At 42.3% G+C, this 16,362-nt stretch overlaps 1 protein-coding gene across 1 annotated transcript in view; it reads right to left on the reverse strand.

Annotated features, from left to right (window-relative positions):
* Positions 1-206: 206 nt before the first annotated feature.
* The window catches only part of PPID (peptidylprolyl isomerase D), a 30,613-nt gene continuing 14,457 nt past the window's right edge, over positions 207-16,362 (reverse strand). The window contains exons 6-10 of the mRNA XM_006121869.3: positions 15,199-15,305; positions 4,563-4,704; positions 1,759-1,845; positions 1,638-1,680; positions 207-532 (exon numbers count right to left, since the gene is read on the reverse strand). Coding sequence (XP_006121931.2) covers positions 444-532; positions 1,638-1,680; positions 1,759-1,845; positions 4,563-4,704; positions 15,199-15,305 — 468 coding nt within the window. The 3' untranslated portion in view covers positions 207-443. The remainder of the gene's footprint in view (positions 533-1,637; positions 1,681-1,758; positions 1,846-4,562; positions 4,705-15,198; positions 15,306-16,362) is intronic.

Raw genomic sequence — 16,362 nt, forward strand, 5'->3', positions numbered from 1 at the left:
GTCCTGGCAGCCCTGTCACAGTACCCGACCTGAGTACCTCCAGATACTCCGGCATATCTGATAATCCAGCACTCCCTAGGTCCCAAGGGTGCTGGATTATCGGCAGTATACTGTATACTTGCTTCCTGGTATTAAAAATGACGTTGTTCTGGTAAACATTTAGAAGAATATCTACCCTGCAAAAGGACAAGCATTATCACCAGGCATATGGTTAAGTATTATTTTATTTTCTGAGAGTCACTTTAGCTATAAAAACAATTAACATCTATTTTTAATTTCTAACTTTATTGAACTCCAGTTTAAATGGTAAACATTGGAAATAATCAATTGCAATATGGTTCAGATAACAGAAGTAACATTTGCTTCTATCCCATACAATACTGTAAACACTCCTCCTGTATGAGTCATTCAGTGCCTAAAGTTTAATAGGAAAAAAGCTTCACTCAAGCAAACATTTTAGCATAAGCTGCTTTTTCCTTTTCCTTCTGAGCCTTTATCTTCTGTTTCACTTTGATTGTTTCAGTCTGAATAGCTGTAAAAAAAAATGCAATCATAATACACTGTATTCCACCTCCTATGGTTGTCCCATAACATTATACTGATCACGTTTTTATTTTATGTTTTATATAAGCTAGACCGTGAAACATGCATTCTGTTCATAGGGGATAATTATCAAGCTAGGTAATAGTGAAATAAATCCTCCCAGACTGTTTTTTCCATTCAGTTGCAGAACAGGATAAATGAACTCTCAGGATTGGAAGTAGGAAACAGTGACATAGAATTCCAAATCCAAAGAGTAACACTCATAGTTAAACAGCAGAGAATGTGGAATCAGACCAACAAGGATCTTAGGATTTTTGGGGGGATAAAGGATGCATAAACTGCAGTTAGTTCTTGCTGAAGCAGAACTGTCTGACTCGAGATGAATACCTCTCCTATTTTAAAAAAAAGTGGCTGACAGAAGATTTTTTTCCAAACACACTAGTGAAAGATTGACAGCTATCAGCAGAAGACCACTTCTGTATTCTGTTCTCCCTATGAAAGGGAATTACTTCAGCCTTAATTCTACGCCCTGCAGGAGCAAGTATAGGAGAGGGGTTGATTCTGAGATTCTGAAATTTTGCCGGTTCCTGGAGAGTAGGAACCTCACAAAATGAAACCTCATTAATCTTATCAGGTCCAATATTAGTTTATCTCTACGCGTTTATCCACACTGCATTCCTCTTTCGAGAGAGGAATGCAAATACCGACAAGTGAAATTGCAAATGAAGCACAGATTTGAATTTCCTGCGCTTCATTTGCATAATCGTGGACCACTGCTTTTCCGAAATAACATCTTTCGAGAAAACAAACGCAGTCCCCTTGAGGAGTAACGGTTATTTCGAAGAAAGGGTTTTTTTTTAAATAACCCCATGGAAAGACGCTATTTCGGAATCATGGCAGTCTGCAATTATGCAAATGAAGCACGGGAAATTCAAATCCGAGCTTAATTTACAATTTTGCTTGTCTGCATTCCTCTCTCTCGGAAGAGGAATGCAATGTAGACATACCCTTACAAAACTAATATAATACTACATACAAGCTTCCTAAAGTGAATGAATATATGCCACATTATTGAAAATAGCCTGACAGAGTACCTTTATCTTCAGGTGTTATCTCTTGAGCCTTCTTAAGATCAGCCTTCAATAAAAAATACAAATAAGTAAATGCTTGTTTGATTCTTTAAAAAGTAACAACAACAACAAAATAAATAGTTACCAGTGCCTGATCAAAATCTCTTATTCCCTGCCAGCCTTGAGCCCGTCTGTAAAGTGCTTTGGTGTTTACTGGATCTATTGCAAGTGCCTGCAAAAATAAGTGATACAGTATTCATCAGTGTACTCTTAAAGCCTTCAATAAACATGAAAAGCAGCAACACCATATATTTTAAAGGTAAAATGCCTGAAAAAAAAAGTTAGCCAAAAAAAAAAAATCACCATGAATCTAATAGGACTGCAGTATTACTATAACAGGGTTTGTCTAGCACATTGCTGTGTTCTGTATGATTAGTGCTAATACTTTGTTTACAGAAGTGTGTCCATAAGTGGCTGCAGCTCCTCCTACCCCAAAAAATTCAGGGATGGTGAGATTAAGGATAGATTTGTATAATAACTGCAAATTTTCTAACTTAAATGAAGGATTGAGTATTTAAGGACAAAAAAGATCAGTGCATCATCCAATCTGATCTGAATATTTCAAGCCATTAAAATCCACTCAGTTATCCCTTTAGTGAATCTTGTAACTGGCTAAACTGCATATTCCAGAAAGGTACAATATCTCATTTTTATTTTTAAGACAGCAAGGGATGGAAAATCCACTAATTCCTTTAATAGTTTGTTCCATTTATTTTATTTTTATTAAAAAGTGCACCTTATTTCTCATTTGTATTTGTCTGGTTTCATCTTTCAGCCTTTCATAAGTTGATTAAGGTACTAATCTCCCACCCCAAGCTACGTATGCTAATCAAATCACCTCAATCATTTTGGTAAAGTTCACACTGTCAAATCATTTTAGTGTCTCTTCTACACTACTACCAATTTTAATGGCTTTTTAAAATGTAGATTACAGAACGGAGTATTATTCTAATATTAGCCTCACTAATGTCACATACAAAGTAAAATCACCTCCTTAGTCCCACTGCTTCTGTTCATACAAAGGATTGCATTAGCTCCCTTTACCACTTCTTCACAGCTGAACTATTTGTCCTTAGTGATCCCTAAAACCTGTTCCAGAGTCTCTGCTTTCCAGGAAACACCCCCTCATTCTGTGTGGGCTGAATTCCTTTGTTTCTTTATGTATAGTTTTACATTTGGCTGCATTACATTTTTAATAAGGATAACAGCAATCCAAATTGCTCTGCTGGACTATCCTGTCCTCATTACTGTCCATTTTGCCAATCTGCAGCATCTGCAAATTGTCAGCAATTTTATATTGACTTCCCAATCTTTGAGGAAAATATTGACTAACATCAGTCTTAGTATCAATCCATATGCAATCCTACTTGAAACTCCCTAATTTGATGATGATTTCCCATTGACAGCTACTTTAAGATCTATCAGCTAGACAGTTTTGTCTATTTAAAGTTTTAAGTTATTTTTTAATCAGAATGTCACATGGTATTAAGGCAAATCCCTTAACAAAAGTTTAAGTAGATTACATGTATGTAGTTAATTTGCTTTTTCCACCAGATACAAAACAGTTATTGAACACTCTCATCATTACCAATTTGAGTTCTATATAGTTATGGACTTATCAATTGTTGGTGGGTGTTCTTTTGTTCCTCAAAAAGAACTCCTCTTTGTCTTTAATCCTTGAAGACCACAGTTTTTTCTCAGTGATCTACACTTCATTGCTTCCAGTTTACATCAGTTTACTATTTTCCCTGTTCTCAATTCATTATACAGGTTGAAACTCTAATCTGGCCTTTCCTAGTCCAGCAATACCCCTCAGCAATCCTATGAGTACTTCAGGGCTGGAGCACTTCCAGGGAAAAACTGGAGAACTAAATCCAGGAACAGAGGCCAGATAACAAGAGTCACAGGTTGGCAGGGAAGCCGCAGCAGGCTATGGGAGTAGAGTCCAGTGGCCAGGCTGGCATTGGTCTCCCTTGGTCTGGGACCGGCCAGGTCCCAAAGGTGCCAGACTAGGGAGTAGTTCAACCTGTACTACTTTTTCATTAACTGCTGCCTTCGCTTAACAATTTAATTAAGTAGCCATTTATTACAGCTAACTTATAAAATAAAACTAGAAATCTGATTCACAGGGTAAGGGTAAAGCTTGCTGAATGTTACACAAAGATCCCTTGTTTCTAAAAGATAACATTGTTCCTTCCTAATTAACAGTACTCCTAGGAAATAAAACAGCTTGACAAACTCAGCTCCATTTGGATCCAAAAAAATAGTACCTTGTATTTTGAAATATTACTGATATGACTCTCATAAGGTTAGTTGTTCAGAAGAAATACTATCAAAAATGAGAGAGGCTCTCTAAATGGGACTTTCTGGTCCACGAGGACCATGGATGTTCCTGGACTACAGAGCTCAGAGGAAGAGAGGTCTGGTGGTGGGGCCAGGAGTACGGTGGGGGAGAGGGGGGAAAAGGATCTGCCAACTCTGCTGGGAGCCCTATGGAGAAGGGGATGGACAGCAAGCGACATGGCAGCAAGCTCGGGCCATAGAGTTCCAGCCCCAGGGAGCCTTAGTTAGGCCCGAGCCCATGGGCAGTAGGGCCAGGCCTGGGCCAGAAGAGCCAGTAGTGCTCTTTAGGTGTGGGCTTGGGATCTCGTCAGGGGACCTCTCCTGACTGCAAATCCCCTCATTTGGATCTGGTCAGGTCCCAAGAGTGCCAGACCAGGGAGGTCCAACTTCTAGTGTAAACCGGTGTTACTATACAAAAAGATTTGCCTGCCTGCCTTTATTACAGGAAAAAGAGCCTTTCCAAACCTGATCTGGAATGAAGCCTTTTAGTTTTGTCTTTATTTTCCAAATCACTTTCTGCTAATCAGAAGATTAAATTTAGCTTACCTCACAACAACTTTCAATAGCTCCCTGCCAGTCTGACACTTTCAGTTTACAAGCAGCAATATTTAAAAGGCAGGTCAAAGCAGCAGGATTCAACTTTGCTGTATCTGACTTCTCCGCTATGGCTTTAGAAGCCTCCACATACCTGCACAAAACAAATTTATGAAGAGTATGTATGAATGTATATACTGTAATTTACAATACTAACTTTTTCTACCCTTCACTATCTTACTGAAAGTGTATGAACTACCAATTGCATGTACTCCATCTTAGTTTATTATTTCTAAATACCCACACATTATATTGTTAAAGGAATTAAACTGAACTGTATCTTGTTTTCTATAATTGGCTGTAAAAAAAACCAAAAAAACCCACAATTTTAAACAGCCATCTTTTACACAACATTGCCCTTTCCTCCTCTCCAAATACACTGGTCTACAATTTTTTAGAAGTCGTCTGCTTCAAAGATAAAATGTGCTATGTATTATGTATTTTGATGTGCTGAATTCAAATATGACAATTAAAACAACTGATTGGCTACTGTTTCCAAGATATTTAAGTTTTTACATTTTACGTCTGTGTATATTGATAGTAGAGTTTTAATCATGAAGACTACGTCTACACTGGCACCCTTTTCCGGAAATGCTTAAAATGGAACAGTTTTCCGTTATAAGTATTTCCGGAAAAAGCGAATCTACATTGGCAGGATGCTTTTCCGGAAAAGCGTCTGTGGCAAATGTAGATGCGCTTTTCCGGAAAAAAGCCCCGATCGTCATTTTCGCGATCGGGGCTTTTTTGCGGAAAAGACTACTGTGCTGTCTACACTGTCCCTTTTCCAGAACAGTTTTTCCGGAAAAGGACTTTTCCCCCGAACGGGAGCAGCATAGTTTTTCTGGAAAAACACTGACAATTTTACAGTAGATTGTCATTGCTTTTCCGGAAAAGCAAGCGGCCAATGTAGACAGCTGGCAAGTTATTCCGGAAAAGCGGCTGCTTTTCCAGAATAAGTGGCCCAGTTTAGACACAGTCAAATTGTAAACCTAGGTCTTTCACGTGTTTATGGTTGGTTTACATGATATTTCACCTGTCGTGTTTATGTAACGCTTTAAAAATCAGCAAAAACAAGGAAAAGACGGTATGGAAAGTCTTCCAGTTAGTGTCAATACATTTTCTTGAAAACAACAAGGCAGACAACTACAGGTTGTTGGTGGAAAACCTCCTCAAGGCATACAAAAGCCTTGGTTGCAACATGTCACTAAAGATACATTTTTTGCACTCTCATCTAGATTTTTTTGATTCAACAGTGTCTACTCGGCGCTGCTTGGCTTGTCTCTTGTATATATAAACAGGACAGGTGAAATATTATATAAAGCAACCATAAACACATGAAAAGACCTAGGTTTACAATTTGATTAAAAATCTACTATCTACACAATATACATAGATGTAAAAACTTAAATATCTTGGAAACAGTAGCCAATCAGTTGTTTTAAATGTCATATTTGAATTCAGCACATCAAAATACATAATAAATAGCACATTTTATCTCTGAAGCAGACAACTTCTAAAAAACTGTAGACCAGTGAAATTTACCATTTATTCCTACCCTTTGTTTCCTGTCTTTTAACCAGTTCTCAGTCCATGAAAGGATCCTCCCTCTTATTCCATGACAACTTAATTTACGTAAGAGCCTTTGGTGAGGGACCTCGTCAAAGGCTTTCTGGAATCCACTACAGGCAGTCCCCGGGTTACGTACAAGATAGGGACCGTAGGTTTGTTTTTAAGTTGAATTTGTATGTAAGTCGGAACTGGCATCCAGATTCAGCCGCTGCTGAAACTGACCAGCAGCGGCTGAATCGGACACGCCTGGGGCAGAGCAGCTGGAGTGCTGCTGGGTTGGTCTGGTAGCGCTGACCCTTGGCGCAGCGGGACCAACCCGGCAACACCCCAGCTGCTCTTGGGGATGCCGGGGCAGAGTAGCTGGGGTGCTGCTGGGTTGGTCCCGCAGCGCCGTTCCTTGGCACTACTGGACCAACCTGGCAGCACCCCAGCTGCTCTACCCCAGGCGTCCCCAAGTCAGCTGCTGCTGAAACTGACCAGCGGCTGACTACAGGAAGCCCGAGGCAGAGCTGCTCTGCCCCAGGCTTCCTGGAATCAGCCGCTGATCAGTTTCAACAGCAGCTGAATCTGGACGCCTGGGGTAGAGCAGCTGGGGTGCTGCCGGGTTGGTCCAGTAGCACCGCACCTTGGCGCTGTCGGACCAACCCGGCAGCCCCCCAGCTGCTCTACCCCAGGCGTCGGCGAGAAAAGCCTGGTCTGCTGGGGGGAGGAGCGCACTAGCTGCGCCCCCCCCCCCCCCCACAGCAGACCAGGGAGATGTGGAGCGGCTTTTCTCGCCACGGAGGACGCGGGCGGTGGGACCGCAGCGCGTCTCAGCGGTCCCGCCGCCCGCGTCCTCCATGGCAAGAAAAGCCGCTCCAAAACATCTCCCTGGTCTGCTGGGGTGGGGGGACGCTAGCTCCGCGTCTCCCTGGTCTGCTGGGGGGAAGCACCCCCTGTGCCGCCGGAGGCGGCAACAGTGGGGGAGGCACCCCACACTAGCTGCGCCCTCCCCCCCGTTCATAATTAGGGGTCCGACTTAAGTCGGACTGACGTAACCCAAGAACTGCCTGTATATCTATTGGATCCCCCTTGTCCACATGTTTGTTGACCCCTTCAAAGAACTCTAATAGATTAGTAACACATGATTTCCCTTTACAGAAACCATGTTGACTTTTGTCCAACAAATTATGTTCTTCTATGTGTCTGACAATTTTATTCTTTACTATTGTTTCAACTAATTTGCCCAGTACTGACATTAGACTTACCGGTCTGTAATTGCCAGGATCGCCTCTAGAGCCCTTTTTAAATATTGTCATTACATTAGCTATCTTCCAGTCATTGGGTACAGAAGCTGATTTAAGGGTTAGGTTACAAACCATACTTAATAGTTCCACAATTTCACAGTTGAGTTCTTTCAGAACTCTTGGGTGAATGCCATAACAGACGAGTTCAAAAATCAAGGCGGATGAGAGAGGTCAGGGAAGGATGAAAAGAATAATTAAAAAAAAAAAAGTGTTTTGTATCAAAGCTTAATATTTTAGATTCTAATTGCCATTTTAAGTGCTAGGATTGTTTTAATTCTAGAAAAAAAACCGTTTGATATCGATTCAATTTCAAAAGGTGAGTTAAGTATGTTGGCACTAAACCTGCCCACTATGTCTGCTAGTATTTTTAGTTTTAAAATCATGTCTTATTTTTAAAAAAATATTTTCCCTACAGTGTCAAAGACCCACACAGAAAAGAAGAAAATGACAGACTGAAGTGAAATTGACTATATTCAGTACAGATTGTACACCTCTAGTCCAACACTCTCTGGTTCAGCAAGATTTTAGTTAGCTGGATATCCACTTATCATAGGTGTGGCCAAGTTCCCACAGTCCCATAAAGCTTGTTAAAAGTAACCAGTCCTGGCTCTCAGTGTTCTATGATGTTATTTAGTTCTAATTTACCCCTATACAGTTTTTAAGAGCTTAATAAGCAGAGGAAGTATTGGTAATGCTGCTAGACAATACTGACCTCATGTGGTTCAGCAGATTCACTGGTTTGGCACTGGTCAGGGCCAGTGTTCCCTGTAAGCTGTTGGACAGCACAGCTTCACAGGTAATTCATCAGCCTTGCTCAGCTTCCTGCATGGAGCCTGAATCTCTGTCTGGAAAGGGCTGATGAATCACCTGTGAAGCTGTGCTGCCCGGCAGCTTAAGGTCAGGGCCCAAGAGTGCCTGAATAGAGAGATTCAACCTGTACTATCAAATGCACACAAAAACCCAACACATTTGATTTTCATCCTCACACTTGATTTTCTAAATTATGCTAATTTAAGCTCTTTAAGTTAATCAGGCATATAATTTAAACTGATAGTGGCATTTTAAGTTAGTATATTCAAAGTTTGGTGGAGCAATGATCAGTAAAACAACAGATGAAGATGTCAATGTAGGAATCACATCTGAAAGCAACTGTAGTTGCTGAGCTTGTGTTTGTCTGTCTGGGGTTTGGAGGGGGGGGTTCCCCCACCTCTTCCCCTCCCCACCATGGAGTGTGTGCTGTGGCTGACAGGTGGAAGCTGTGAGCATCTAATCAGGGTTTCAAATCTAGAGGCCTCTAGAAGCCTCTGCTCATTAGTTGAGCCCTAATCAGGAAGAGGGGTTATCAGGCAATCCAGGGCTTTATAAAAGGAGTGAGTCAGCAACCAGTGACTGCTAATAGGAGTTTGGAGGGGGTGTTGGGAAGGAGGTGAGATACACTCACCATTCTTTAAAATCTTTCACTGCACTCCTGCCTTTCAAAGAGGCATTTAATAACTGAGGAATCTCTCAGAATGCAGGTATGGATATTGATAGGTCTGCTGTTGTTACCTGCACAGCATGTGCCATGTTTGTCTTCCTCCCGGAAGAAAGAAGAGATTTCATCTGTGCTAAGTGCAAGCTGGTTGCCATTTTGGAAAAAAAATTAGAGGACTCAAGGCCCAAGTACCAACCCTACGTTCCATCAGAGAGGATGAAGACTTCCTTGATAGAAGGCAGCGTTTAATCGTGGAGACACAGCAGGCTGAAGAGCCAGTCAGGGCAGTACAGGACAAGGAAGAAAACTGGCAGCATGTAACCTCTAGAAGAAGAACGCTAACTCAGGTATCTCCCATTCATGTAGACGTAAGTAAATGCTTTCAGGCTCTCTCCACAGGCACTGCAGTGGAGAATGCTTTGGCAGGGACCTCTCAGGGAAGAAATCAGAAGGGAACACCATCTACCAGAAGGCATGGGATGCGTAGTCCGAGGGATGGGGGTTCCACGACCACCACTCCCAAAAGAAGACGACGGGTGGTGGTGGTTGGGGACTCCCACCTCAGAGGGACTGAGTCCATCCAGCTGCCGTCCAGACCTGCAATTTCGAGAAGTGTGCTGCTTACTGGAAGCTCACATCCAGGATGTGACAGAGTCTTCCAAAAGTGATTAAACCTTCAGATGATTACCCCTTCCTGCTTCTCCATGTAGGAATTAATGATACAGCCAAAAATGACCTTGAGCAGATCACAGCAGATTATGTAGCGCTGGAAAGAAGGATCAAGGAATTTGAAGCGCAAATGGTTTTCTCATCCATCCTTCCGGTTGAAGGAAAAGATCCGGGTAGGGATCGTCAAACTGAAGAAGTAAATGCATGGTTGCGCAGGTGGTGTCGAAGAGAGGGCTTTGGTTTCTTCGACCATGGGACACGAGGATTGTTAGGAAGAGATGGGATCCACCTAACCAATAGAGGAAAGAGCATCTTCACAGGCAGGATTCCAAAACTAGTGAGGAGGGCTTTAAACTAGGTTCGTTGGGGGACAGCGACCAAATCCCTGAGGTAAGTGAGGAAGTCGGAGTGAAGGAACACAAGGAGGAACAAGCAACAAAGGAGGACCCCTGACTCAGATGGAGAAGGTAGGGCGATCAACTGGTTATCTAAGATGTTTGTACACAAATGCAAGAAGCCTGGGAAATAAACAGGAAGAATTAGAAGGCCTGGCCCAGTCAAAGAACTATGATTTGACTGGAATAACGGAGATTTGGTGGAAGGCCTTGCATGATTGGAGCACTGTAATGGAAGAGTATAAACTGTTCAGGAAGAACAGGTGGGGGAGAAGAGGAGGAGGAGTTGCATTATCTGTAAGAAAGTAATATGATTGCTCAGAGCTTCAATATTTAGAAGGAGAAAAGACTGTTGAGAGTCTATGGGTTAAGTTTAGAGATGGAAGCTGTCATGACTCCTTCTCCACTCTGGCATGATAAATGCAGAAGTGGGGGTCAGCAAGTGTACCCCAAAGCCTTATCTACCAGGCTTTGGTATAAAACTTCCCCCAAAATCTTAACCTAGATTTTGGGAATAAAACTTCTGCTGCCACCACCCTAATATTAATAACAAGATTAGGGGAAAGATCATTTGGGAAATCTCACCCCTATTATAAAAATCAGGACACACAAGTAACCAATGCCAGGTTAATAAAAAGAAAAGAGAATTTTTTTTATTACAACAATATTCCTGTTGCAAGCATAAGGATCAGATGGAAGGGTAACAAAATATACTCATGGAGGAGTTACACCATGGACTAGAACTTAGTTAAAAAGAAAAGCCAAACATCTCTTAAGAAGTGCCAGATATCAGATCCCATATCCAACCCTTAAAACAGTAAAGCCTAAGGAAACTACCTAAACTCTACCCTACTTACAGAAAGTGAAGAATTGTTTCTTGGAGAGAGAGAGACATGCTTGTCCCTCCCTGTAGCTGCAGAGGACTCTCTCAGAGACAAAAGGAGCAAGGAAAAAACCCAAATTCCTTTGTCCCAGTTTGAAAGTCCCATCTACATTCCTACTGGTCACTCCACCTGGCTAGGTGTAGTTAAGTCCTTAATCCCCAGGCTGCTGGCTAACCCTCATAATCATGACATGCCCCCCAGATCAGATGGTGCTGGACAGCCTCTGCCCACACTGGCTGTCATTTCTTTCTGTAGATCTGAGATAAAACATAATAAATACATTTATGCACACTTGACTAGACTATTGAATACATGAAAAGTAAACAAAATGCTTCCATATCCATGGAGTACCATAACAGATATACAGAAAGTATACTAAGTAATTGAGTCCAGAAATGCCTCATTAACCAATCAAACTCAGTCTCAAAATCAAATTTAGAATAGTGTGGGGTCTTGATCTAAAGTTCAATTGACCAGGTTCTGTGCCTCTTGCGAAATACACTGTCATACACCAGGCCAGGTCTTGGCACCACTGAGGGTGTCAGCTCAGGGCGAATTGCTTAAAACCAGGGCTACTTACTGCCCTCAACTGGTGTCCTTCCCCAGGCACCCCTCAAATTACACCCAGCACTTCAGCTGCCTCCCCAGTCAGCCGGAAGCCTCACCAGCAAAATCACTTAGACACTCCAGCTTCCCTGTGCCATCACCAGCCTTAGGCCTCACACACAGGTGAGAGGTTATAAAACTCACACTCACCAACTCCAAACAGATCCTCCTAGTCCAAAGGACTCAGCCACAGTTCCAAGCCAATTTTCACTTTAGATCTTATCCACAAGATCACGCTGGGCCAACCAGAGAACTGATGGTCGGGATTCCCTGGGATGCTTAAACGAAGGGGAAAGGAGTCCAGGAGAGCTGGCAGTATTTTAAAGAAGCCTTATTGAAGGCACAGGAAGAAACCATCCCGATGCACAGCAAGAAAAGCAAATCTGGTAGGTAACCAGATTGGCTTACCGGGGACTTCCTGGGTGAGCTTAAACACAAAAAGGAAGCTTATAAGAAGTGGAAACTTGGACAGATGACTAGGGAGGAGTATACATATATTGCACGAGAATGCAGGGGAGTTATCAGGAAGGTGAAAGCACAATTAGAATTGCAGCTAGCAAGCAATGTGAAGTATAACAAGAAAGGTTTCTACAGGTATGTTAGCAATAAGAGGGTGATCAGAGAGGGTGTGGGGCCCTTATTGGATGAGGGAGGTAACTTAGTGACAGATGATGTGGGAAAAGCTGAAGTACTCAATGCTTTCTTTGCCTCTGTCTTCACGGACAAGGTCAGCTCCCAGACAAATGCACTAGGTGACGCAGTATGGGATGGAGGTATGGGACGCAGTATGGGATGGACAGCCCTTCGTGGGGAAAGAACAAGTTAGGAACTATTTAGAAAAGCTAAACATATACAAATCCATGGGCCCGGATTTAATTCATCCGAGGGTACTGAGGGAGTTGGCAAATGTCATTGTGGAGCCTTTGGCCATTATCTTTGAAAACTCATCTAGATCAGGAGAGATCCCAGATGATTGGAAAAAGGCAAATGTAGTGACCAGTCAGCCTTACCTCAGTCCCCAGAAAAATCATGGAGGGGATCCTCAAGGAATCCATTTTGAAGCACTTGGAAAAGGGGAAGTGATCAGGAATAGTCACCATGGATTCACGAAGATCAAGTCGTACCTGACCAATCTGATTATCTTATATGATGAGGTAATGGGCTCTGTGGATATGGGAATGTCTGTGGACGTGATATGCCTTGACTTTAGCAAAGCTTTTGATACTGTCTCCCACAATATTATTGCCAGCAAGTTAAGGGAATATGGATTGGATAAATGGACTATAGGATGGATAGAAAGCTGGCTAGACTGTCGGGCCCAACGGATAGCGATCAACAATTCAATGTCAGGTTGGCCATCTGAGGGATTTGGGTTTGTTTAATCTGTAGAAGAGAAGAGTGAGGAAGGATTTGATAGCAGCCTTCAACTTCCTGAAGGGAGGTTCCAAAGAGGATGGAGAAAGGCTGTTCTCAGTAGTGACAGATGGCAGAACAAGGAGCAATGGTCTCAAGTTACAGTGGGAGAGAGCTAGGTTGGGTATTAGGAAAAACTATTTCACTAGGAGGGTGGTGAAGCACTGGAATGTGTTACCACTAGGAAGGTGGTAGAATCTCCATCCCTAGAGGTTTTTAAGTCTTGGCTTGACAAAGCCCTGGCTGGGTTGATTTAGTTGGGATTGGTCCTGCCTTGAGTAGGGGGCTGGACTTGATGACCTCCTGAGGTCTCTTCCAGCTCTATGATTCTATTAAAAAGATCTGAAAGAGACTCAAGTTGCCTCAGCACAAGAATCAAGAACAATATTCCAAACAACTTAGGATGGCATTAAATGTGAAAAGTTGATTGAGATAGGGAGAAAAATGCCAAGCAAGTAAAGCAACAGATATGAAAAGGGATAAAGAGACTCCGTAATCAAGTGCCAAGATCTATTCAAGGTTTTGAAGGTGAGTGCAAAACGTCAAGCTGTAGAGATATAGGCAGACAGTGCATAGGCTATGGGGGAGGGAGAATAATGGTTGAAACTGCAAGCAAGAATGATTATTAGTCACTCTAAATCTGTACCAGATTGATACTAGTGATCTAGAGCAGAAGGGGTAATCTCCTGAAACACTCAGTCTCTTAAGTGTCTTATTTATTTATTTATTTATTTAAGTATTTAATAGAACATTGTGTTCAAAGTTTCCTCTAAGCTGCATGGTTGAGTGGCTTCTATGTTCTGAGCCCTGTGCAGAGGTTCAAAGCTCCCTGCGCAGTCAGAGAGATCAGATGATTTGGTGGGACCAGACCTCCATATATAGCAGCTAAATGCTGCCTGCTGGAAATGGAAGACAATAAGCCAGCTGAGATAAGCAGGGAATGAGTGGCTGGGAGGAGGAAGGGAGTAATTAACTGGCTTGAGGGAAAGTCCCATCTGCAGGAGGAGAGAGAGAGGCAGAAGCCCAGCAGTTTTCTTCAATCCTCCTGAACTCCTGAAGGAGTAGGTAAAGGGGCTGACTGCCTGGGTAGGTGGGGGAAAGAGGGAGTGATTGAGTGCTGGCATCTGTGCAGTGTGGTAGAGGGTGTCTGACTCACTACAATCCCCTCTGTTAGGCTGGCTTGGAGGGCAGTGGGGGAGCCTGGTGTGTGTGTGTGCGTGTGCTAGGACATTTGCATGACAATTTCAAACAAAGTTTGCGTATAGATGTTAATGGATTAAGATAAGGGGGGAAAAAAAGATTATTTTAGCAGTTTCAGAGCGGTAGCCATGTTTGTCTGTAGCTGAAAAAATATTAAACAGTGAATAGTCCTAAACTGCTGCAGAATTATTTGTTGTTTTTTAGTTTTTAACATAATTTTTTGGACTGTTGCAGATATTTAAACTCTGAACATAATGATTTTTTAAATCCTATGTTACTAATTAATACATGGTAAATTATGTTGCATTAAAGCCCAATCTTTGCTTTTATGAGTCACAAAGAGCAAGTGTGCTGCTAGCTGTTTTGTAGGATGAAACCGTATTTGCAAACTCTTTGAAACATGCAAATGTCTACAAACCCTGAAGCCATGTGTTAATTTGTTCTGGGGCTTCTATTCTTCCTCCAGTGGAAGGCTAATTCCCTATCTTTGTACAGCACCTTTGTAGTCATTAAGGGTACCTCACAGCAACTAGACAGTGTCTTGTTTTAATAGATTTTCTTCCACGTATAGGGATTGGTGGGTGTGTGTGTGTGTGTGTGTGTGTGTGTGTGTGTGTGTGTGTGTGTGTGTGTGTGTGTGTGTGTGTGTGTGTGTGTGTGTGTGTGTGTGTGTGTGTGTGTGTGTGTAAAATGTGTTTTCTTTGTATTTGTGGTACACATCGATGTAGTACCTCAATATTGGTGGTGCACATAAGAACATTCAACCTGCCCAAGGATAGAAGATATTAGAGGGAAAGCTGACTGTTTCCAAATGAAAATGAGCTCAGGACTGTAATTAATAAGCAAGTAATACATGATCCAATTCTTTCTGACCTTGCTCTTAGCATTTCAGAACACACCCAGGGTATGCACAAAAGACCCATTTGTGCAGCATGTACTCTTAAATGAGCAACGGAAAAAAAATCACATTCATTTTCCAATACAAAGGGCAGGGGAGATAAGTTTTTTAAAAATAACCACTACAAACACTACATGGAAATGTTAATATTGATTAAAAGCAACTGTTAGACTTACAATAGCAAGAACCCTTACCGTAAACCCTTGGTGTACTTCTTAGTTGCCATTGCCCAGTTCTGTGATTTGAAGAAAGTATTTCCTGTAGTCTTTATATCTTCTGCTATGGACACAACCTTGTCAACCTATTAAGAAGAGGAGGAAAAAGCTTATACAATTTAAGTATTACATTATGTAATTTACACCAAGCTGCAAGTCTCTGAACTAAATATTTAACAGTAGGAATCCAAGTCTATTCTCTTTCAAAGACTGCCAAAATACATCAAAACCACAACTATTTTAGTGTTGAAGAAAAACATTCAAACAACTGCTACAATATTAGCAACACATTCTCCTTGATCCATGGTATGAAACTCCCACTGAATTGTACATGAGGATAAGAATATAAAAATGTCTATTGTGGGTCAGGATAGTGGGCTGGATGGACCATCTGTCTGTCTTCAGACAGTTTCCAGCCCCAGAAGGAATGAAGAGAACAGGACAATTATTGAGTGATCCATCCCTTGTGGGCTAGTCCCAGCTTCTGACAGCTGAGGCACCAAGAGCACAGACTGCATCCCCGCCCACCTTGTCTAATAGCCATTGAGGGACTGATCCTAAGAGAAGAAAACATAACAGCAATAAAGAACCAGCAATCACTAATTTGATTCCTTCCTAAATGCAGTTGCATGAATTTTGAACATCCATTCTTCCTTAATCCAAGAGCATGTAAGCAAGAAGCTTTGGTTGTAGCCATTAAAAACTGGAGATTTATTAGAGATGCAGATACAACCAAACACTTCTCATACCCAAGAGTATTTTGTCTTGTATTTCTCACAGTTCAAGGCACAGACACTTGATATGCATAGGCCTTTTAACCAACAACTACCTACTGACACTTGTCCTGCCCTCAAGCCACTTTCTAGATCAGTGGTCACCAACCAGGAGATCGGGACCTACTGGTAGATCTTGGAGCCTCTGACAGGTGATCCTGACTGGTTTGGCCAGGAAGCTATCAAGTGCTGGCACTTTAGTTGCCCCTCCACCCACTGTCATGTTGTTCCTGTCCTCTTGCCTTGGAGCTGCCCCTTGGAAGCCTCCTGCTTGCTGTGCAGGGTGTGGGAGGGAGAAGGGGGGGCATGCTGACATCTGGGTGTCCCTCCTCCCCCCAATCTTGTACCCCATCTCCACACAGAGAGAAGG

This window comes from Pelodiscus sinensis, chromosome 5, assembly GCF_049634645.1.
Source record: "Pelodiscus sinensis isolate JC-2024 chromosome 5, ASM4963464v1, whole genome shotgun sequence".
Taxonomy (NCBI): Eukaryota; Metazoa; Chordata; order Testudines; family Trionychidae; genus Pelodiscus; species Pelodiscus sinensis.